General features: G+C 37.8%; 1 protein-coding gene across 1 annotated transcript in view; it reads right to left on the bottom strand.

The window, feature by feature from the left end:
• The window catches only part of ME1 (malic enzyme 1), a 174,680-nt gene that overhangs the window by 22,768 nt on the left and 126,892 nt on the right, over positions 1-25,020 (bottom strand). The window contains exons 7-9 of the mRNA XM_084285261.1: positions 12,035-12,144; positions 2,014-2,111; positions 108-221 (exon numbers count right to left, since the gene is read on the bottom strand). Coding sequence (XP_084141387.1) covers positions 108-221; positions 2,014-2,111; positions 12,035-12,144 — 322 coding nt within the window. The remainder of the gene's footprint in view (positions 1-107; positions 222-2,013; positions 2,112-12,034; positions 12,145-25,020) is intronic.

Consider the following 25,020-nt stretch of genomic DNA (forward strand, 5'->3'; position numbering starts at 1 on the left):
TGTCAAGAGGGAGAAACTGCTGTAGTTGTTTTTACAAAGAATATGCTCTTGCCTTTATCTACAGACTGCAAATAACTATCATTAAGTTTCTAAGAAAATTGTATTACCTTCACTATCAAGCCCTTTGAGTCAACCATCCATATCCTTTTGACAGCTGCCTCTTTAGATACTCCTTCTTTTTCCATAGCCATGACAATGAGGTTTGCTATCCCCAGCGCAGCCTGAAGGAAAAAGAAAAGAAGCATATGAAACCAGAAATGAAAGAAATCCCTTGCTGACTTCTTTCCTCTAACCATTATTTTAAATAAATTATTTAATTTTATTTAACAATAAAATTGAATTATTTTTTCATGAAGTAAATACTAATATTTGGTAGTTAGAAATCATACTGGAAGGTATAGATAAATCTTAACAGCCTTTGCAGTGTGGATAGCATAAACAAACTGTAATGTTACAACTAATATTATTCCATATAACAATACCAAAATAATTAAATATTCTTTCCGCTTTGAATATTTTTTTTGTTCATTAGATTTTTATTTCACAATTTAAACCAAGGAAAACCACACTGCATGCCAGAAAGTACAATACAGTCCTAAAAGGATTTTTGCTCCTTATCTTTCTTTAACATGTCCATCAAGAAGGTAAGTCTCCTTTTACCTACTGTTCATGTGTTTTGTAACTCTAGACTTGGCTGTGCTCCCAGTGAAAGCAGGGGCAAGAAAAAAATCACTTATCAATATTTTGCTGAAACGTATCATTCTTACTGGATTTTATGTTTTATCCAACACACCAAAGACAGGTATTGACTGAAAAGCAGGCAACAAAATGAACCAACAGACCACTCAGCATTTTGGATTACTAACTCATACATTTTAATGGGGTCAATTCTCATTCTTGTTCTTTACTATTCAGTTTCACTGAGAATCAAGTGAGTGTGATTCCCCTATTTCTACCTAACAGTTAAAAAATAGGTAGTTTTATTTAGGAAATACATAGTTTGTTTAGGAATGAGCTTCCCAGGCTGGAATGATATCTACCATTATCTCTTTGCAGCAACAGGCACACTGACATTACTGTTACTATTAATAAAATAATACAAAATAAAAATAATAATAAAACATTAGACCATAGATTCATGTCTGTTGAACACAGAACAAAAATGGGAAGAAACTCCAGAGACTGACAATCTTGATGTAAAAATGTGTTGACATACAACAGACATGGATGTAAATAATTCTGAAAATTACAGACCTGATCTCAGTAGCTGCAAATTTTGAATCTAATTAAAAATACTTGGACTACACAAAGCTGAGTTACTCTACTGCACCTATCAAGGGGTTTTGTGATTATGAATAATGTTTTTCAAAAGCAGACTTTCCTCATCTACAATGTGTCTGTCATCTGGTATATAAATACAGCCTTCACTTGTGTGCCAGTAGCTTAGAAATTTATATTGAAAAACTAGTATCAAAAAATAAATGTGCATTAAAATTTTCAGAAATACATGATCTTGACATACAGAATACTAAAGAGCTGTATTTAATGACTTGAAAAATCAAAGGGGCACTGCTTCTTACTAAGTAACACTGACACTGGTAAATGTATTTCACTTAAATTCTCTTTGGCTGCCTGATATTCATTTGGCTGCCTGTTTATTCATCTTTCCAACATTTTTTGTTTATTTATATTGAGAGCAGTTCAGTAACTTACAGCTGAAGAGCTAAAACCTGAAGTAATTAAGAATAGATCTCCACAAAATTTCATATAAAAAATATGAGGCCTCACTGGATGGTCAGAGAGGACTTTTTAAAGTTTATGTTCAAATTAAAAAACAACTTTCAGCAGGCCTTAGTGATCATTCCACCCATTTAATCTTCTTGTCAATTAGCGTTAGGTTGGAGGTTGGACTCGATGACCTTGAGGTCTCTTCCAACCTAGAAAATTCTGTGAAATTCTGTGATTCTGTGAAAAATTTTCAGACTAGAATTTCTGCTGTGTAAAAGCACATACTTCTCCAGCCCCCTGGAAAAGCACTGTGTGATCTGATAGCCTGTTCTTAGTGATACGCAGAGCAGCAAGAAGACCTGCAACAGCCACAGATGCAGTTCCTGAAAAGGAAAAAAAAAAGTTTATCTTTGATCAGTCTGGAAATAATTAATTAATTGCATTAATTAGTCATATATTTTAAATATTTTCACAGCATCTTTCAGCTAAAAGATATAAATACATAGGCTAATATGAAAATATTCAGTGGAACCGGAATTTTCTGTTCTTTGTTTTTGTGAAAATAAAATGCAGGTCTTCAAAGTTAACATTAAAATGCGATTGATTAATTCTACTGAACAGATGTCATGACTGGTGCAATCAAACTGTTACAAAATATTCTAGTTACTCTCTTTTTCAGAAGGAAAGGATGGGACAGCACAGAAGGAAGCATTTTGAAGGACTCCAGATAGTGGAAGTTAAGAATGGTCTCATTATTGAAACAGATATCTGCACTGATCCTACAGAAGGCAACAATTCTTCAGCTTTCTTGAGAAATGGAAATCCTGTGATGGCTATAAGACCGTAAAAAACCTTCACTTCTCACGTAGAGGTTGTCAGAGTAGACAAGCAAATTGTGAACATTTACAGAGAAGCCAAGGGAACCAAAAGTATAGGACCAGCTTATTTAAGACACTGACTCTCCTACTGCACCTGAAAACCATCAATGTTCCAGTCCACTGTGAAAGAGGTTTCAATTCATCAGCCTCTAAAACATTAGAAGCACCTTTTAAATCTATATTTGAGTTACACCACAGGAAAAAAGGTTAAAATTTAGTTTTATGAGTTAGCCTGTAGAGGCCTTTCTTTAAATCAAAACTACAGAGAACAAGAATTGTCTGTCTTTGAATAGAAAGATTTTGGTCCTCATTGTGAGAAACACCTAATAATAAAAAGTAGGGCAATAAAGGGACCTCAAGCAGGCATCTAACCCAAACTTGTTCACAATGACAGGACAATACCTCCGTTATTTCTGACAGATCTTTTTCTACCTTGTTTCTGTCTCCTTCTGAGAACCTCTGCAATGTCCTCAGCAATCTGTTTCAGTGCTTCAATATGCTTTTTGTTGAAAATATCAAATCCAAATTTTTTCCTCTTCTATCTCAGCCTCTTGTCTTACCTATCATTGGAAAACCTGACACCAGTAGTTGAAGACTAACGGTGTCACAACCTGCTTTTCTTAGGGGGAACAATCCCAATTCCTCCACTCTTTCAGAAAGTTTTGCTTTCTGAAACGCTCATCACTCGTTTCTCTCCTCTGGACTTTATCCATTTGTTTTGTATCCTTCTTGAATTGCAGCACCCAAATCTACACTCATTACTTTGGATGAATTGTTGGCACTGTTGAGTCTAGCTGTCAGCTTCTGTCATGCTGAAGACAGCTGTAGTCGCCAGCGCCTGATATCTGGCTATTCCAGTCCACAGACCACTTACACCTTCTGCCCTGCCAAGCCCACTGGGAGGAGGAAGGCCTTCTTTCCTGGATACCAACTTCAGGTACCCATCTTACATGTTTCACACATTGTCATTTTGTCATTGTCACTAAAGGAGAGGCACAAAATGGACCAGAAGAACTGGTCCGTATTCCTGCAAGGAACTTGGATCCAGTAAATACTGAAAATACACCCAAGAAAGCAGATCAGTTATCAGCAAGTTCACATTTAAAGACATCCTATGGACAGGGATAGGGTGGTGAGGTAGATGATTCCAGCATAGAAGTTTTGCTAAAAGTGTTTTGTTTTTTTTTAGAGGTGATTCTGAAGAACCAATAGAAGACAGCACTGATTTCATCAGGACTTAAAAAGCCGTATCAGCCACTAACAATTAAGGGTTCAAAGTGGAAAAAATGGGTCTCAACACTCCTTGAAGACTTACGATGCCCATCTGATTGAGAGAGAGCCAAACCACAGGAATATGAACGAGAGCCCTACGAACTTCCCCTTATTGAGTTTTGGGAATAAGAAGCGAAGTCTTCTTCAGGCAGTGGCTGTCATTGACTGACCCAAGGCTATAAACTGATTTTGAGAAACCTGAGGTAACATGCGAGGAGATCTGCTGGATCCTGAAAGTCTGTTTCTGATCACCATGGCACTAACTGAAATAACCTACAAGCCACCTCATTGCTTTTGGGGGGACAGCTCACGTTGCTACAGATTTTTTCCTTCTGAAGTGTGAAAAAGGTATGACTAACCTTCCAAAAGCACCTGGCCCAGAATCTGCACATTGGACATTTGCCTTCAACATGCAGCTCCCCTGCATGATGTGCTTTTGCTATTCACAAGTCTTTCTCACAAGCAAAGCCAAGTTTAAAACTCAGCTGGCAGCAACCTCTATGCTGAACTCCAGAAGATGCTCAAAACAGGTCTTTATATTGTGGGCACACAAGCTGCTAAGTGTCAAACACGGGTAGCTAAGGATCTGAAAGAACAGCAGTAGGAAGGAACCCAGTCCTAGGTAAACCTCTCCTAAAAAGACAACATTTGTGTGTTGAAAGCTGGCTTTGAATCAGTGGCTTATAGGTTGGATTATCTAAGTTTCATAAATGGCTACTTAAAAAAATAATAGTAAAATTTAAGAAAATGTTTTAAAGTTAGGAAGTTTGTTGTAGAGTCACTTTGCCCACCTGAACAGTTCAAAAAAGTGTGTCTGTAGAGCTTTGAAATGGTTTGTTATGTGCTTTGTGATTATGACTTTTCCCTTCGATCATCAGGAATACAGGACACCTTGTTCTTAGCCCACTTAATGTTTAGACCATACAAATTTGTCATTTTTAGTCATTTTTATTACTTGCTTGGAGCTGAGATCATTTACTCTCTTCTCCTACATTTCTTAAAAAAAGTATAAAATAAAAAATAAAATAAAAAACGGTTCCTCTGAGGCACGGCTTCAGGAACACCAACTGTCAGGCTGAGACACTTCCCCACCACAGTGTCCAAGAGTTTGCTTGGTTCTTTCCCAGACAAAATTAAGTCTTCCTCTGGAAAGTGCCAAATTGGCAAAGGCCAACAATGGCAAACCAGAGAAGTCCGACCGCCTTCTCAGTTTCCCTTGGTACTCTACCAAACAATCCTCATAACCTTCAATAAAACCCCATCCTCTCTTTGGATGCCAAGTGCTTGCTTCTATTTTATGTTACACAGCTGTGTTTGCAGGAGAGAAGGAAGAAGCTGACATAACATGGCTTATCCTTAAAACCATCGATCTGGCCTCCTGAAAAAGAAGTCTGCTTCCAGCCCTGACATCCCTTCTGTCAGGCAGGAGGTGGCCACAAGTCATGGTCACCTCACCAGAAGCACTCTTGGAGAGTTGGGGAAGTGGCTCTTCAAGTCACTTTCTGGCAATGGAGGAAAAAATGAAACCCTGTAAATTTATAGTGAATGGGAATGCTGGGATCATGCTTATCTTCATGGCTGATGTCCTGCTAGGTTTGTTAGCTGAAAAATGAACTGCGATTATGTATGAGCAGTCAGAGGACTTTTACACACTTTACTACAATACCATTTTGTGTTTTAAGGAAAAAGAGAAATGAAAAAAAAATGAATATATAACTATGTTGAAAGTCAACCAAATTTTGCACCAATTATTTGCAAGGTATGTGAGTTACTGTTACCCACATGTTCATTATCAGCACAATTCAGAACGAAGTTTAGGAGAGCTATTAATATATAAAGGTTTTTGTTTCTCATGAATCACCATTTGCACTGAACTGCCCTAAAAATGGTATTTTAAAACTACTCTACGTTGGTTTTATTCAGCCATTTGACTCTAGAAAGCATAATGGCCCCGTTTATTAGCGCACTGAATTCTCTATCACCGCTTGCTGCTGGCAGCAGCTGTCATCACTCCTCATCAGCAGCTTCCCTTATTCATTCCTCATGAAAGAGGGGAAAGCTGGCCACGTGAAAGGCAGATCTGTTTAACCGGAACTGCTCTGACTAATGGCATGACCTTAAATTTCACCGTGAATACCGAGTCGAGTCTTTGAGAAGAATCAAAATGCAATTCCCATCCAACTGCCAAAGCCCCACCGGTTCTGGTGAATGTTACGGCTCAGAAACAGAATCTCGCTGCTTTTCCTACTGTCATCGCTGTACGAAGGAGAGAAGCTTCTTTCCTTCCCTCTCCCACAGAGCACAGGTTAAACCCACTGTGTGCAGAATAAAATGAACACTGTTAAAGGTGTTCTCACAGCATTTCTAGAAGAATAACCAGAGCAGGTTTATCAAAGGATGGTATTTTTCTAAAGAGGTGTACATTTAGATGAGAAATTTCAAAGTGCACTATTTTTTTCAATCAAGCCTTTGTATGCTGTCCAAGATGCTCTAGCCTTCCTTGGTACTGTAAGCAGTGTCATCGAGCATGAATATGTCACAGGAAATCCTAGAGACCGCAGCCTTTTTGGGGTTGGCACAGTGTAAACACTTTGGAGCAGTCTTCTTTCAGCAGATGTAACAATTAAGGAAAAAAGGAGGGAAAAAGCCCCAAAACACAAGGATGGAGAAGTTATTTTTATTGTCTGCAGTTTAACTTGAATAAGAATTAAATGGTTTATAGCACTGAAGCATTTGTACATTATTTAAAGTTTTTTAAAAATGTAATCAAATACGAGAATTTCCTTCATGTCATTTTCTCTACATCATCTTTAAAAGCCAGCAAACAGAAGGAGAGGAAGCTTTGCAGCACATCCTAAAATCTGAATTATTCATTCTTGACTAAAATATAAGAAAGTAGTAAAACTAAGACTCCTATTTCTCAATACACAACATAATGGAAATCATATGTCAACAGTGCCATTCTTCCAAATAACACAGTGCCAGAAAAAGAAAATGCATTCCCCTCTTCTACTCCTTCTGGGAGAAAAGATGAGAGCAAATATCCTACCTAAAGGGTGTGATCTCGTTTACTCGTGGGGTGAAGGCTGTGGGTAGCTCACATCCCATGCAAATCCAATCTCTGCTGTTTTATAAGGCCCTTTCCAGACTCATCCCCAACATGCAGCCCGTTCAGCTGCACTCCCGTGCGATGGCTTTGACTCCTCTCCACTCACTTTGCTTCCCTCCCCTGAGCACGGTGCAGCACTGCCCATGTCCCTGCTCTCAGTGTGGAGGTAAGCAAGGGCTGAAGCAACCTAGCATTGCTGAGAAGCAAAAGGGCACTCGTTTAAAAGCTGGAAGCTCTCTCCCTGGATTAAGCTGACTTTTCAAAGCTTAACACACACAGGGCCTGATGCTCTGCCCTACACTGCAGCACAGAGTGCAAAGAAGGGAGGTTTCCAGGAAAGGAGAAATGGAGCCTTTTTAAAAGAGCAAACGTTTGGCATCTTTGAAAAGGGATACAGAACAAAGTCACAGATGGGCTGAGGTTGGCAGGGCCCTCTGCAGTCATCGGGTCCAAGTCCCAGCTCAAGCAGGAACACCCAGAGCAGGCTGCCCAGGACCAAGATGAGACAGGATTTTTCTTCACCCATAATGAGGAAAAAATGAAAGAGGGGAATCCTCGTATGTTCATGTCCTTGTATGTGTGCAAGGAAAAGCATACAAAAACTAAAGCAGGGAATTTACTTGAAAGCACGTTGATTTCAATGTAGATTTACTATCAAGTAATGGACAGTTGATATGACAAATTTACTGGAAGAAAAATGCATTTCACAGAACCCTATAGTATCTGTCTTGCTAGGATTTCTATTTTTAAAATTTAAAAAATCCCAAGGTCTGTTTCACCTCATATTAGGAAAGAATTTTTGTACTCTTTTCACTTAGCATCAGAATTTCAGACATGATATCAATGTTTGAGCTATTAGATATTGTATAACCAGCTTTTCCCAAATTTTTGGTCAGAGAACATGTTTGACCCCCATGCCCATCACAACAACAAACCCCAAACCTTTTTTCAATTTGATTTCAAGAACTGGAATTTCAAGATACTAAGTGAATCATTTACAATATTAACATTAAAAATAATTGTTAAAAAGGAGAACACTTGACAGAGAAATTCAGATTTGTGAGAACTGCACTGACTTAATGTTAAGTTGGTCATAACATAACTTTCAGGTATAATTTTCCTAATTATTCAAATGTCAGCCTGCTAAAAACTTAGTGTGTATTTTAGATCAAAACACAGAAGAGAGATAAAATAAAAATCTTAAATTGCATGTGTTCTACATTTTTATTTAAGGTCTGTTGTTTTTAATAAAACGTTGGTGCAATTAAACAGTACAGCTGTTAAAAACAAATGACACCTAAAGTCATGATGGCCGCTGAAGTTATTTGCATGGAGAAATTACACTGTATTGAAATTATTTTTCTTGGCATAAAACACAGGTTCTGTGCCCATAATGGAGGGAAGCACTGCACAGTGAAATCGGGCTATAATGCCAAAATAAAAACTTACAGAATTATACTGCACACAGAAACATTTTATATAGATTGACTTGTACTGCAAAAGTTTGTTGTTTTCCATTGAGGCGATTTTAAAGTACAGGGGTGGGGAAAATCCAAACAATTAGCTGAAATAATTGGCCTGTATAGAGGCAGAAAGGCTAGAGAAATTTATGCCACCATTTCAAATTTGTCCACATCTGCAGTGACTAAAAACAACTACCGTGCGATGAGTGTTGAGAGACCCATGTAAAATAAATGCACAGCTCCTAAGACGTGGAAACTTGCCTTAAGCCACCGACTGTGCTTGAGCAGCAAAAACGCTTTCAACAGGCACACCAAAACTCAGATGGGAGTGGAAAGGGAGAGCTACAGCATCCTGTTCTGCCCGCAGCTAGGTTTTATAATGGCTATGAAGCATTGCTCTGCGTTGCAGAGGCACTCAGGAGTAAGGTGTGAAGCCACCCATCCTGCCACAGCTGCAGAAACACAACTGCAGGCACCCAGCTTGCTCCCGAGCCCACACACCACCTGTCACCTGCTTAGGCGCTAAGCAAATGGATTAAGGATTTTCGACACTGCAATTCTGGACTTGCACCTGTGACTTCTTCTTAAACCAATATTAAGGAGATTTGTCCATCATCCATGCAGCAGGGAATGGTAAAGGTTAGTTTCTCCAAGGGGATTTTCAGCCTCCTAAGCTATCGATTTCATCCTGCCTCCTTCCAGGGAGGCTCACCAAGCAGAGAACATCTTCAACCTTAAAAAAAACAGCTTTGTTTTGAGATACAAGCCCTGAGTCATTTCTGGCATTGGTCCATTCCAAGGCAGAACTTGGAGAGAGGGGAAAAAAAAATCTCATATCTTAAAGAAAACTGTCCTTATGGTCCTTCCTTCCTAAATATATTGGGAGACAACTAAAGTTATCAACCTAATTTAAATGAGACATCTAAAATTTTTGTAAAGCTTGACATAAAATATTTCTAAATACTTCCAAACATAAAATATTTCTCCCATACATGAAATTACTATCAAAAACACGCCAACGTTGGAGAATGCTCTCTAATAATTAGAGAGCCAGATAGATAAAGGGATTTATTTTAAACACAAGGTTTTCCCTGATTCTCATTTCCAAAAATCGTATCCTCCGCGTTTCAGAGAAAAAAAGATGAAACAAGCTGACCTATGGTCAGAATAAAAGTAAGCAAGAATCCAAGAAAATAAGAAGTATTTTTTTATAAAGCAACATCACTTACTGTGATCATAAAAATATTCCAAAAATATAAATTAAAAAAAATCATCATAATAACAGAGGGAAAAATTCACCACCCATCCAAAAACCAAGATGCTCTCTAGAATGATAAAACAGGAGTAATTTCATTATTCTTTCTAATACAGAGCTATTGAAGTTGGTCTCAATCCTTTTTCCTTGAGTACAGAATTGGGATATAGAAAAAGTCACAAAGCTTTTTCCAAAGAAAAGGATGTGGTGGAGACAAAACTGTTTCCAGAAATTCTTGAATGTGCCTACAGGCACCAATCGTAAGGAGATTAATGGCCAGTATTTAGTGATTTTATACAATCAGTGTTTTGGCAGATACTATGGCAAATGCTCTGCAGTGGCATCAGTTAGGGGCATGGCCCTACAAATAGCTCCGAGCTAACGGAAAACAACTGCAATTGTCCAAGCTACTACTTGCTAATAGGTATTCAGCTTGCCATATTTTCTTCTTCTTCTTCTTTTTTTTTTTTTTTTTTTTTTTTTTTTTTATGGTGCCTGGAAAAAGTCAGGATCATATATCAACTTTTTAAAGATTTGAGATATGTTAAGGTATCACTAAGATATATAGGAATCTGTCATCTGGGTATCCTGTGATCGTGAAAAAAGCTGCAAGACTTTCTACAAAACATCAGAAAAACTAATTTATTTCTATCCTTGAAGTAGCTTTGGCTTGTCAAATATTTGGACTAAGAGAAACTCTGTTTAATATGTTGCACAATCACTATCTTTATAAGAAGATGGCGAACAACATAAAAAATTCTCCTTGCTTGCTTTCATTGTCCTGATGCTACATCTCAGGTTTACTGCTCTAGGGCTAGAAAACTTAATTTGGAAACAGAGAAAGACAGTCTTTGAATTAGCCTGGAAAAAAAAAAAAATCACACCGTTTAGAAATGGAGAACCTCTAAGAAGGATTGCTAAAGAAGCTAGTACCAACCACTAAGGTTGTCAAGGTGAGAGAACCTTAGGCTTTATAAACTTGGAACAGAAAGAGGGAGAAGGGAGAAAAGATAACTATATTTGGTCATTCTACTGCCACATTAGGGGAAAAGATGACTTCCTACAAAAAAGATGCTGAAGGTATTTATGGAGATACAAGGACAAATGTCAGAGCTAGAGCAGGCTAAATGCATCTGCTTTCACCTGCTGGAAGCTAAACAAGGATCAAGGCTGGAGATAACCAGAAAGTCCCAAATATCATTCATGAAAATGCAAGGAGACCCACAACCACAAATTAGATCACAGAAACTGAATAAATGTAAAGACTCCATGTGGCTGCACTTCTAAGGAATGCATGAGTCCCTGAAATAGAATGACTCAGGAATGACTTCCAAAAAACTCAAGCACCTAATGCTTGACTTGAAGTGTCACTGCAAACTGCTAGAAATGAAGAGGGTTAAATTCCCATTTTTGATCTCACCAATACAGAGGACCTCCCTTCACCCATGAAATCGTGAGGGGGCAAGAGGCAGTAAAAGGCACAGGGCCTACCTGTGGTGCCTCTCTCCAGTTCTGAACTCAAGTCTGCTGGCAGGGATGGAAGTGAGCGGGCTGAAGTTCCTAGAGACAGTTATTTTCTAGAGCTCTTTTTCTAACAAGAAATTAGACACCAAAGCAGTAGCTCATCTCACTTCTTGTGAGCGAAGGTACATATGAGGCCTGTCTAGGCTGAGCATGGAGGCAATCCCCCTCACTTACAAACCTAGGCAAAACCCCAAAAGTCACATCAGAGCCCAGTCACACAAGCTCTACCTTCTGCTGTTGACTTTCCTCACTCTAGGTTTTTGTTCTCATCCTACATCTTTTTTTTTGTCCTCTGCTACAAATGACTCAGATGGGAAAGCAGTCATTTTCCCTCTAAAATTGAATGCAGCCTTGGGAGTGCAATGCAACTCAGAAAGGTATTTAACTGAGTTGTCAGTTTCAGAACTGAAATAAAGTTTGACATTTACCAAGAAAGCTCTGTCACAGAGAGAGACAGTGGATCAGTTGTCACTGGAGTGATAAAAAAAACACTGAGGGATGTACAGTCCAGGCTTGAACTTTGACATTTTCCCAAAGATCTGAAGTTAATAGTTTATACGAGAAATCTATTCACACACTGAACTATTAAAAAAAAAAAAAAAAAAAAAAGAGTGAACATCTAAATAAAGCATGAGAGGGGAAGTAAATAAGGGGAGAGGTTAAGAGCAAAGACAGCTCATCATAAAACCATGCTCAAGGAAACCAAAGGCAAAACATGACACCATAATGGACATCCTGAAGTAAAATCCTCAGGAAAATCTACTTTTTTGACTTAAAAACATCAAAACAGAAGAGAGTTTATTACCTTGAATGTCATCATTGAAAGTGCAATACTTGTTACGGTACTTATGTAGGAGGCGGAATGCATTGGCATTAGCAAAATCCTCAAACTGAATGAGGCAGTTCATGCCATACCTAGAAAGACCAAAAAAAAAGTCCTTTAAGTTAAGAACAATACATAATTGTATATTATAAAGCTATTAACATTTGCAATCAGATTTTAAATGCAAGTATAATAGGATAATGACATAATATGATATCTACTGATACTCTTCTGTGATATTATGTATCTTTATACTCATAAATCATCTAGAAGGCATAATTAGAGTACTAATATACTTTACTCACTTCTAAATTAAGATTAAAAGATTAGGGGAAAATGTTCGACATTTATGAATATCTCAGCAAAACCCTTCATTGAGTGATCAGCTAATGAGAAAAAAAAAAAGGCCCCATAGGGAAGATAATAAAAGTAAGAATAAATCCAAAGAACATGGATTATATTTTAATGTTATGCAGGTCAGCAGCACATCACTCACAAGACCATGCTTGACTATTCTTATAATAAAAGAAACATTTAGCAGAAACACAGTTAATCCAGACAAATGATAAACATGTGAGAACATGTTAAGGAAAGAAAGCAATAGCTGTAAGTTTCAAATGAGTTACACTTGGTTAATATACACTAAAACTTTGTGTATACACAGAAATGAGGTTATCTAAATGGTGCATCTACTGTTTGACTGGGTTGTCAGAACTGATTGTCTGACATGAATACTAAATGTTCTTAAATAGTATGCTCTGATCAAAGTGATCGTGCATTTCAATGTTTCTTCATGCTTTTAGCCAATGAAAGAATTCAAACTGGCATTTCCCATAGCAATTTGAAACCTTCAGTATACATGTATGCTATGTGCATATAACTGTATTTTGAAAATACAGTATGCGATTGCATCAGATGAACTACTTAGTCATATTAGCTAAATTATTTAAGACAGTTCAACTGCATGTATAAGTGCTTTTTGATGAACCTTGTGGTAACAGTCTCAAAGTTAACGCCAATTATTACATTTCTTGGAAACAATTTACTTCTTTACAGGCACCACTACTGACCGCAGAGTCAAACAAAGAGTTTTTAAAGAGATTACTTGACTCCCTAGCCTCCACAGCTTAACGTACATTCTCCCAAAGTACGGTACACAGCAACTGCAGATGAGTATTTTCAAGACTGTGACACCTTGCTGCCTTGCACCTACTGCATACCAAAGCTGTATCACCAGCCATCAGCAGGATATTTCTAGTATACTTAGGTGCCTACTTTGACTTCAGCAGGCATTAGGCACCTTGGATATACCTAAAATCATCTAGGAATACAGCAGTTTTATTGTTTTAATTCTGGGTATTAGACTCTTAATACCTCCTATACTCATATGCCAGTGTCTAATAAATGAAAGACTGCCCTGGTTTGCCAGTAAGATTACTTGTAAAATGGAAGTTACATTAATTTAGTATTATTATTATGCATCCTTCAGTCCTTAGACTTGAGTAAATTCAAGCTCACAGTATATTAGCAACAGGAAAACAAACAAACGAACCAAAACAAATGCCCTCAAATACTGAATGTCACATGTGAAAAAAAAAAAAAAAAAAAAAAAAAAGTACAACTTGAATATTTTAAGATTTAGGGTCAGAACTAGAACTGCCTGTACAAGTTTGGCTCTGGAAATATCATAAAAACTGTATCCCACCCTGGAATAATATTACACAAAAGTTCTTAAAAAGTGTTTTAAACATTGGTAAACCTAATGGCAATTTGCACAGACTAAGGGACCATTTGATTAAAACTTTTAAAAAGTATCGAAGCAAGGTTTTGCTATGAAATTATTACTAGAACAATTGTCATGAGTTATGTATGGTTCATAATTTTGTTATGAAATTGTTATTAGAGACTAACCAGGCAAGATCTCAAGCATTTCCTGCTTCATCCAGAAAAGCAATACATCCGTATATGAGCAGTTCACTATAAATACTCTACTCCAATGGTAACCGAGTTTAAAGAAAAACTATACATATGTTTGGCAACCATGTTAAGCAAAGCCATCAATATAGAAAAAGCAAAAAATAAAATAAAATCCTGTGACTAATTTAATTTCCATGGAAATCACATATTTGCAGCCACATTACAATTAGCCAGAACTACTGGGATTCCACTGGCAGGAACTGCAATCCCTGCTGAAGATAAATACATCTTCAGGTTTTACGGAAAAAGCTGGACTTCTTCAGCAGCAAAATGACAGGCAACCATTTGAAAGGGAATTTGGCTAGTCAGTATTTGAGTATAGTAGATCTCACCAACTGAGTTCATATAAGAAAAGAAACTGCAGCTACTTTTCAATAACTAATTAAAGTTTCTAGCCCTATTCAGTATCTGACATGAATTTCTGTGATTCCATAAGGGTCCAGGAACTGACAGTTGGGTAATAATTTGAAACTAATGAGATTAACACTCTCAAGCCCTGGAACTCGGTTGAAAGCCTTTTTGCTGATGTCATTAAGCCAACGTCTGTTTCTTTATTTTACCATATATAACATTCCATTTTCTCATCTGCATTTGATTTTTCTCTATTTTCTAGACACATATCATAACTCCCCGTGAATTATATTAAATTAGAGTCCCTGTAGAAAGCTCTCACTCTATACTGGGCACGCTACCATGTAATATGGAACAGTAAATCCCCAGCGTTCCAGAAAATCCCCTTGCAACAATGAATTGGCCATAAAGGCGCCACACTTTGTTCTGGAAGCAGTGACCACACCAAAACTACCACCAATTTCTAGATCAGTTCTTCTGTGACTTCCACGTTACTATCACAATCACTTACAGCAGAAGCTTGAGCCAAAATCTAAAATGATGTTTGCGAGCAACAGCTCAGTTCCACTTCCCTTTCCGTGTCCCTCTGCAGCTTCCATAGCATTCTGAAGGATGGATGGTGTTAGCTTGTGATTTCTCCACTATAAATGCAAACTGTTTGAATCAACCCTCACAAAAACAGAACAATTCTTTTTTTTTTTTTTTTCTTTTCTCTCTCTCTTTCTTTTTTTTTTTTTCTTCCTACATGATGCTATACTTTCATCACAGATTTTCAGTCTGGAGATGTACCTCTTCATAGGTGGGTATGGTAGATAAATGACTGCTGGATGAGAAGGGAACCAAACGCTTTATGGCTTGCCCATGTTAAGTCATCAAATCCTGTTGTGCCTTCCAAACCACAGACATTCCAGAAACTGTGGGCCACTACAGCGCCGTAATTCATATCATCTTTCAAACATTATGAAAAGAAAAAACAAAGCGTGCAACTTCCTAAGACATGGCAATCTTAACATCTGTTCATTGATGCTTTATACAGATATGGCACAGATTGACCTCACTCAGATGACGACTCAGGTAGGTCCAGAAGGAAGTAACTGAGGTCTGCTACAAACAAAATAATCAGATTTAAAACAACAAAAAAATAAACAAACAAACAAAAACCCCTCACCATTAAATGGTTGTTGTTGACCTTACATGGGATATGTTAAAGAGAAAAGGCCTGGAGCTGAGTGCGCGCAGCTCTAAACAGGACAAGAAGCTTAGGAGGCAAAGACCTTCAAATAAGAAACTGTCATGATAGAAAAAACTCTGAGATACTTCTCTGTATTTTAAAAGTAGTGGACTCCGTAGTGCCATAGTGTGAACTAAAGGTGTTAACCCGTGTACTGCCTATCTAAATAGCTAAACTTGATCATCACATTCCTTAGGAGGATTTCATCTTCCTATTTGCTATTTTAAGACACAATTTAAAACGTAACCTAATACCCTTTTATTTTGAACGTGTCCCCAAAACCAGCCATGGAAGCAAGCAGACATAGTATGTGGTTATAATGCTACAAGCATGAGTCACATTTAACATATCTCACCTCATCACTTGCCCAAAACAAAGACAATGTTTCTGCAGCTACCACTACACCTGACCCAGGAACAGATAGCAGGTATTGGGGAAATGGAGAGCCACATAACTGCCATGCAGTTTCATACTGAAAGGTGATACAAATAAACCAGAGAGAACCTACCCAGTGGTCATCAACCACCTTAACAGAACACTTGAAGAAATGACAGGCCTAGGCCCTGGCTACCAACGCCCAGGAAATAAATAAATATCAGGAAGATATTCTTCCTCAGTGCAACCAGAATAATTGTCTTACAAAATTCTTAACTATTTTCTTGCTCTCCAAGAACACACTTCTCTGATAGCAATAGCCTGGCTTCAGCAGTCTGGCTAGGACTGCTGGATTCCTGCCGCAAGTGGTTTGTAGCTGTGAATTCCTCTCTTCCGCCTGCTTGGGATGTGTCACTGCAGTAGCTGATTAAACACACATAAATCATCCCTAGAAGGCGATAATCCAGACCGGTATTCTCCCTTGTAAATCCTGTTTTGTCACCCACATCTTTTTGTGTACTCAGATCTTAGTCTCCTGCTTGAAGTCACACAGGCAGTCTGAATCCCAATGCAGCTGGGCAGAAATTCAAAGCCATCTTTCCTTTTTCAGGACAGAAAACACAGTCAAGAGCAGTGACATGCAACTTTAGGTTTGTCATTGAGCACTGGAGGCAAACACTGGACAATGGGTGAAAAACAACCAACCCACTAGAATAATGTGTGGCTGATGGAAAACACTAATACCACTCCCTATTAAAAACCTATGTTGGGTAACAGCCTTACCTTAGTTTGTGCAATTTTGTTTATAATTTTTTATTGAATTGTCTGTGATAATGATGTTAACTTTTCAAAATATTTCTATGGATTATATTTTTATGTAACAGTCTGGAGAATAATGTCCCCAGCTCCTTAACTCCACTAAACACATCATGCTAGCATTTTGGCAACCCTACGTTCTTAAGAGCCTCAAACAAGGAAAACCCTCAAGAATCCAAAGGGAGCTATAAAAGTTCGGGCATCATTTTGAATTCAAACCATATGATCAGTAAAATCCATGCTAACTTCTACAGTGAAGAAATTTCTCTGGAAATATATTTGGATCATTTGTTCTTACTGCCAGCCATTGTTTTGGAAAGCTTCCTAAAGGAACAAGTGGTTGCTTTTCAGGCTTTTAGAGCTTTCGGAATCCTATTTAACTATTTTCTTTGTTCATGTGGGTCTGGAACTGGAAAAGCCTTAAAATCCATCAGAAGTGGTTGCTGACACCCACTCCTAAGGAGCAAAACCAAAATGATAGCAATGTTGGCATTCTCTCCCTTTCCTTGTGCGTCACTCAGCCCCTCTGCCAGCCAGAACCATTTATAGTGCACCAGGACAATGTGGAAACCAACTCATTCCTCCAAGTGCTTTAAGCTTGTTAGTTTCCATATATCCCACTGCTCAAAACAGATTTAAAGCACGACACTGCTACGGTCTCCTTCTTGTCCCAAGGCTTTCAGGAAGGGATGCCTTCCCACTTTCCTGCCCAACAGCTCTTCCAACCTGGGTACCTTCTCTTCCTGGATTTTTAACTTCATTTCATCCTGCATCCATGCTAGCACTTCTCCGAATTTAACTAATTTTTGAAGAGTCTACTAATTGCTCTTTAAATTGAAGACTTAGGAGTCCATCCTACTGAAATATTACATTGAAAACACTTATAAAGATATCCTATTTGTGTGTGTGTGTATTAAGTGTTATTAAAGGAATAATATTAATGGTCAATAGAGAACCTGAGGTAGGTTTCCTCTACTTCAATAGCTCATTGAATTAGCTATCAGATGTTTCAGGGCTGTAAAATATAAAGTCTATTAAATAAATAAGATTGTTGTAAATATGTTTTATTTCTTCTTGTAACAAAAATATTAATATTTCAAAGTTCAAAGTGAGGACACAAAGACAGTGTGAGACATAAAGCGAGGGCAGCAAATTCGTCTAATAATTCTGGAGACTGAAATAAGCAAAACCCTGTGGCAAACAGAACGACGCTCATATAGCTGTTGGATCCTAAAGGTATAGATGACCTGTACTAAATCAAGTCTGTCATATTCAGCCACATGGAACCCACTGCAGATTTGACAGCCAAGGCCCTTTTGCCTCTAGTAATGCACAGGAGCAATCCTGGCAAGACTATCTGCACGTATACATCCCGAGGCTTGTGAGTAAGCAGGTATGAGACTGAGTGAGTGCTACCAACTTGTTTAGAGATTTTGTAATGTGAAAATAGCTCCGTCTTCCACATAACCATGTACTAAGTGTTGTCGAAGTCATTTCATATGGGCAGACTTCATCAATCTGCCTCCTCTCTGCTGTGAAAATTATTCAGGTCCCTTCAGCAGGAGGAGGGTGTCTGCACGATACAGTAATGAGACAGTCTGACGCTTGTTATACAAGTAATTTACACTTCTGAAATTTCATTACATGAGCCAAACTCTTACACTCTATTCTTGACATACATAAACCAGCACTAACAGACTAGATCATTACCATGAAAAAACATACCACAGAGAAACTTCCACAAATGCAGAAGTCTGCAGGCATGGCTAACGCTTGTGTTAAATCAGAGGGAAAACAAACAAACAAAAACTGCATTATAAATGTTGACAGTTTTTCTCCTTAAACAAATAATAAAAAAATACCAACATTCCTTATGGACTTGAATGAATCAGTCAACTACAGCGATGTTTTCTCAAGATTTTGCATTGGTTCACTTGTTACCTGATACTGAGCCCACCTAAGTCAAAAGTAAAACTCTTTGAACCTGAAAATGTAATTCTACGTCTCCTAGCTATTCTTCTTCCAGTGATACTGCTCTAGCTGCTTTAACTGTGACTTACACCAACCATCAAGCTCAAATTACCTTCAGTTTTATATTTACTTAAAAGAGATGAGTGTAGATTTGAGACAGATGATCTGAGATTTTGTTTTATTTTTTCTTCAGTCTCTTCAGCTCTTCTTTAGAGACTTGGCACTGTCCCACCTTGGCAGAGAGAGGGAAGGGTACTGAACAACTGGATTGGTCAAGTTTCTGGGCAGACTAAATCAGAAAAACAGAGAACCAAGAGAAAAATCCACCTCATCTGGAAAGAGTGAGTAGCTTTATCCCTCCTGAATCCTCAGCTGTAGCTAAAGGTGCAAGTCACAACTTGCCGTCTCAAAATACAGAGTGGTCCTCACTAAGCCCTTCAAGCTTTCAAAATATAATGAGTAGTCTTAATTAAATGGCTTTACACTAAACCAAGAAGGATCTGTTATCAAAAAAGAGCATATGAAATCCATTACGCTGTACAATAAGGCACCCTGTCCGGCTTCAACCATTTGCATCTGATTTCAAATGGGTGTGTTTGCTGCTCACTTCATGACTGCAATCTTTAAACAATTCTTAAAAATTCAGTGATAACTACTGACTTGCTCAGATTATCAAGAAATTTTAGTTTTCCAAGAAAGGAACCAGAAAGTCTCAGTTCTAGGCTTTTCCCTGCACAAATGCAAGCCAACACACTTTGCAAATAAAAAATTTTTAATGTTCTAAATTTTGGCCAAAAATATTAAAAAAAAAAAGTACAGCAGCTCTTGAATGGTGGTCAGCAATAACATAGGAATGTCACAGGGAAGCCCTACATAGATCTCCCAGGATGAAAAATGTGGTATTATATATATATAACAATTAACAATTACTGTGATTAGGAGAACCATATATTCTGAGAAGTCCAGATTCCTAAATCTGGACACGAAATGTTTCTCTGGGCAAGTCCTCAGATTGCTGTATTAAATTGAGAGCTGCACTTGGAAAAGGCAGAGGTTCCCATTCATTTGCACAAATTAAATTTGCATTCACTGTGTGTGTTTTAAGATGGAATTTTGCAACGTAGTGCATAAAAACTAGATTTGCTTATAAAAGTTTTTCATTCTCTTCTCTTGAGAATAAACCTTCAAATGTTCACTGCCCAGATCCTCATTTTCTCCACTTTCCAAAAAAAGGGGAGAGAGTTTGGACTATAAACAACAAAAATAAAAAGGGATTCTTGGCTGATAATTTTACATCAGAATGTTTCTTCTTTTTTTTTTTTTTTTTTTTTTTTTTTTAAACTGTATTTATGTGTCTGTATCTAGTAGTATTTAAAAGTACTTTTTCAATAAAGATTAGTTTATTAAGATTCTTAAACACCTAAGGATTCCAGCTTGGATCATTCCTTTGCTTTAACTTAATGCTTTGATGCCTTACCGAATCAGACCTGAGTGATTTAGAGCAAATGCAATGCCTTTTGGAAATGACATCATATCTTCTGTCAGATCCTAAAGATTGCTAAGTAGCTTTAGGAGGTTAAAACAAGATGTCTGCATTTATTTACATATTTGATTATATTTGTATGAGTTTATAATTATTTTCTCTAACATAAAAGATGCAACCGCATAGCAAAATTAGTACAAAGCCTGGGGCAGTACATCTGTTCTTTTCAGCTGCTACTTAAGGTATAATGATCAGACGGAAATCACTTCCATTACTGGCAGCTTTCACCTTGAATGTTAAAATGCAAAAAGCAATGGCCTTTCAGATATGTCTGAAAGGTTGATGATAGGAATTCTTAATGTGTTTCCAGAAGATTAAATACACTCCACAATCTGTGTACTGTCTGATCATTTATGAAACAAACCACACACTCCCCAAATCCTTGATAGTGTTTTTAAAGCAAAGTGTCCTATCTACCTGCAACACAAATTACACTTGAAAAAAAGTCACACCCTCCCTCCAGGTATTTACAGACATTGGTAAGATTCCTCCAAGCCTCCTCTGCTCCAGGCTGAGCAGCCCCAGCTCCCTCAGCCTCTCCTGACAGCAGAGAAGCTCCAGTCCCTTCATCATCTTTGCTGGACTCTATCCACTCTGTCCATGTCTCTCTTGAACTAGGGAGCCCAAAACTGGACACAGTACTCCAGGTGTGGTCTCAGAAAATGGATGATAAAATCTAACTAACTCTGTAATGAGTAGGGCATTAATTATTTGACAAAATACAAAGACCAATTTCTTCTATTAGGCAATGCAAATATTTGCAGTGTGACAAATTATGTATTGAAACCTAGTAAAAATGAAGATAGGATAGAATTTGACTTTTTTTCACTGTCCTAAGCATTTGCATTTACTCTAACATCTTTAGAACTAAATTTAGGTAATCCAAACTACAGTTATGAAGAAAATACCATACACAATATCAGTAAGTCCATTAAGCCTAGATTTCACTTGACATTTCTAATTTAATGGGAGAAAGGGTTTCTTCTGCATACACAAAATGCAGAATGATTACACGGCTTCAGCTTTCATCCTGTTTGAATTAGGACCTCACTGCCACACTGAGCTGTTGAGCACTTTTAAATCTCAAAGATGCCTCAAGTCAGAGGTACCTGACGTGTCACAGGGTTGGACCTTAAGAACAGACTTCATTCTTCCACCGTTGTCCTCCAGTTGTTTTATAATGAACTCTGCAAGCTGTGCTGCCTTTCCACTGTAATCTCAATACCTCAAACAGGAAACCCCAGAACTTCATAATGGAGCTATTATTCTATGGTGTAGAAAAGATTCGACTTTATTACCTTTATTCCAAGATCAGCTTCAATGGAGAATTGCCAGGATCAGACAAAATCCTGGGACTTTAGGAAGGATATTTAAGAAGTTGTTTGGGACTGCATACTCTCGTGGTACTTGATGGTAAAGAAACCAGTTCTTTAATTCTCTCCTCTAACTCCCCTGAGATGGGGAAAGTAGGTTGCAACAGAATGTTTTTGTAGGTTTTACAATTACTGATTTTAACTTCAGGTTTCTATAACTAAAAACATGAGAACTTGCAGTCCACCTTGGACACATCAGAGATTCTTTCCAAAATATCTCATAATAAGATCAACTGATCATCATCTACCAATGTGAAAAGTATTCCATGTCCCTAGCTGAATAAAATGGTATATTTCTTAAGTCAAACCCTATTTTCCTCAAGCATATTTTTGAAGGGGAGGGAGGCGTATAACATAAATTTATTCCAAGCATCTAGGAAAAAGAGATGGGATTTTTGAGTGCTACAGCAACTGATGAATTCTGTATTACATCCCACCAGCCACTGGTAGCCAATATATTATAGCAATGATAGTTTAACCAAGAAACTGTTTTAGCATGCATCCATTTCAAAATCAGGGAAGTAGAACAGCTCAAATTTAATTTGGAATCCCATCAGTCAAAGCCAATACTGCAGACTCATGAAAAGAGGCTCTGTCATATGAAATAATTTCGCTAGATAGGTAAATGCATGCGTTGAGATCTAAGTGGCATTTCAGTAGAAGATAGGAGCTGTAAAGAAATCTCTTCTCTTGAAGAGAGGGACAGAATTGCATCTTATGCTTTGGGTGTACACCACAGTCTTAGGCACTGTGGATTGAATGCCTCTGCAAGCCAGGGTACTATCCACAAAGAGAGAAATACAGCAATTAAATGTTAATAGTGGTTATATGGAGTTCTGCATTTTGGACAGAAATATCTATGCTCTCTTGTGACACAGCTTCCTTCCACAGTCAATCTATAGGAAGCCTGGTCAGTAAACTACCCTCTCAGGGGCTTACAAGGAAGAGGAATCTCAGCTTAAAGTCACCTGGGCTTAGAGCTGACACTGAAGGGCCACATCTCAGGAAACTGGCAAAATCTCTGCGTCTGTGGTTTACCAGTTTCCCCAGTAGGCAGGCCAGATGCAGTCTCAAAGACTACAGCCAGGAACCATGGGATTCAAGGCTTTCTGACTTTTCTTCTGAGAAAGTCAGTATGTTCTGTGTCCTCGAGAGCACTGAACCTTAGACATTTTCTTATTCTAGAGATGGAGAGAAGATGACCAATTGCAAGCAACTCTCTTCAGTTCTACTGACTCAAAGGAGAAGAAGAAGCACAGCACGTCCACTAAGTTGGAATCGAGATCACTTGTGGGTTTTATGCCTAGCACTGCATTAGGAAAATAAATTTTCCCAGACAAAATCTGAACTTATTATCTGTGACAGATTCTTTATAATCATGCTGTGATGATACAGTTTCTGCCATCACTCTGGTCTGAGATTTTTTTTACATATGAAGAAATAACCTTGATATCTCCAACTGCCTGAAGTCAACCTCACTGTCTTAAGGGATGGAGTTACGCTGAAAACCACCAGACCACTGTTCCACAGCTCTTCGGTTATCTAAATATTGTGTCAGGTATAGAAACAAAGGTCATCAAACTTCCAGTTGCTCTTTTGACTCCCTTGCAAGAACACCATCTACACGGGCCCTAGGATGTTTTTCTTCAATATACCCTAAGCATTTATTTTTTCCATTCCACTCTATTTATCTTTGTAAGTCATTCAGATAACTAAGCTATATGACTGTCTACTCTCCATTACATACAATATAAATATCACAGGAAGATGGGTACAAAGGCAACTAATGGAAAGGAAATGGGATGGAAGAAGAAAAAAGCATGCACCATTTATCCCTCTGGTGTGGCCTACAAGAATTCATGCTTAGACACAAAGTTATTAAGTATTTTAAGAACAGTAGTGAGTTGGGAAAAAATAAACAATTATTATGAAAGTTTATACATGACAAAAATGGGTTTGTCATGAATTAAGAAATAGGTTGCTGAGCCTGGGTAAAGATGTAAATATACTTAATTCAACGTGGCCAAATGTAAATTTATAAAGCAAGTTCCAAAAGTGAAGAACTTGACTGTGGAAAGTTATATTTTAAAGAAAGCTATAGGCAACAGCATATAGCGTTGTTCCACAAATGTCACAGCCAAAGTGACCACAGATAGAGGGAATATCAAATATGGATGGACTAATCTTACCTTTGAATTTGGTATAGTACAACCAATGCTATAATTCTTTGACCATATCCGATGTCTATAATTAAAGAATTTAACATCAGAACCAATTGACTGTAACCAAAAGCACCAATTTTATGCAAGAGGTCAGACTAGCTTACAAAAACATTTTCTGCCTTTATAAACTTGCAGTACAAATGGTCAGCACAATGCTTAAATAATATGCTACAAATCTCACACTCATTTCCAAAAAAATACAATTTAATTATATGTACACACTCAGTGCACTGTGGAATGGTAGAAAGGACGTACACAAGGTAGATTTTGAATAGACATCTGAAAATTGAAAAAAAAGTGAAAAAATGTGTTTCAGAAGATGGGAAGGCACTCCTCACTGAAGATTAAAAACATTCTCTTGAGAAGAAAAAAAAAAAAAAACGACATGGTGAGTAGCAGAGCTGAGTAACTAAAGCAGAGATTAGATAGAGGTGGACATAAAGCTGAGCAGAACCGTGAAAGAACAAAAACTATTTTGGTGTAGTAAAGCAATGCACAGCCAGTGAGGAGACTTGAATAAAGAATAAGTGTGAATGAAGTGAAGGAGAGGAAGACAAGATTGGCAGCAGCATTTGGATGACCTGGAAGGAAACCAGGTGTGCACCAAGAAGGCCAGAAATTACTGTAATCCAAGGAGGATATTATGCAAGACTGAAATGCGTTGAAATCTTTCCTAATAAAGGATAAGCATAGAGAAGAGTCATGTCCAGGGAAAGACATTAGTCACCTCACACATCCTGGTGAGATGGAAAGCACAATTACTTCCCTTACAGAAGTTGAATGGGTTTTGTTTGCATGGTTTGTGCAATTTATTTTTCCAAAACTATGCTAGGAAAACAACTGATGGGTCAGCAGAAATTAAACAACAGAATTAGGTAATGACCAGTACACATCACACAGAAGCTACCCCAAATGAGAAAATATTATATAAACACGTGTATGTGTGTATTCAGCCCAATTCTTTGGCTCCTGGGCATGATGACCTGCCGTTCCTTGGGCAGTTACACAGAGCAGTAATAACATAGGTAACAGCTTCCAAACCATGCCTTAATGTAAGGGGATCAGAGATTCTCAAGAAAAATAAATGTGCCACTTACTTTTGGGTCAGA

The sequence above is a fragment of the Netta rufina genome, assembly GCF_964035555.1.
Source record: "Netta rufina genome assembly, chromosome: 3".
NCBI lineage: Eukaryota > Metazoa > Chordata > Aves > Anseriformes > Anatidae > Netta > Netta rufina.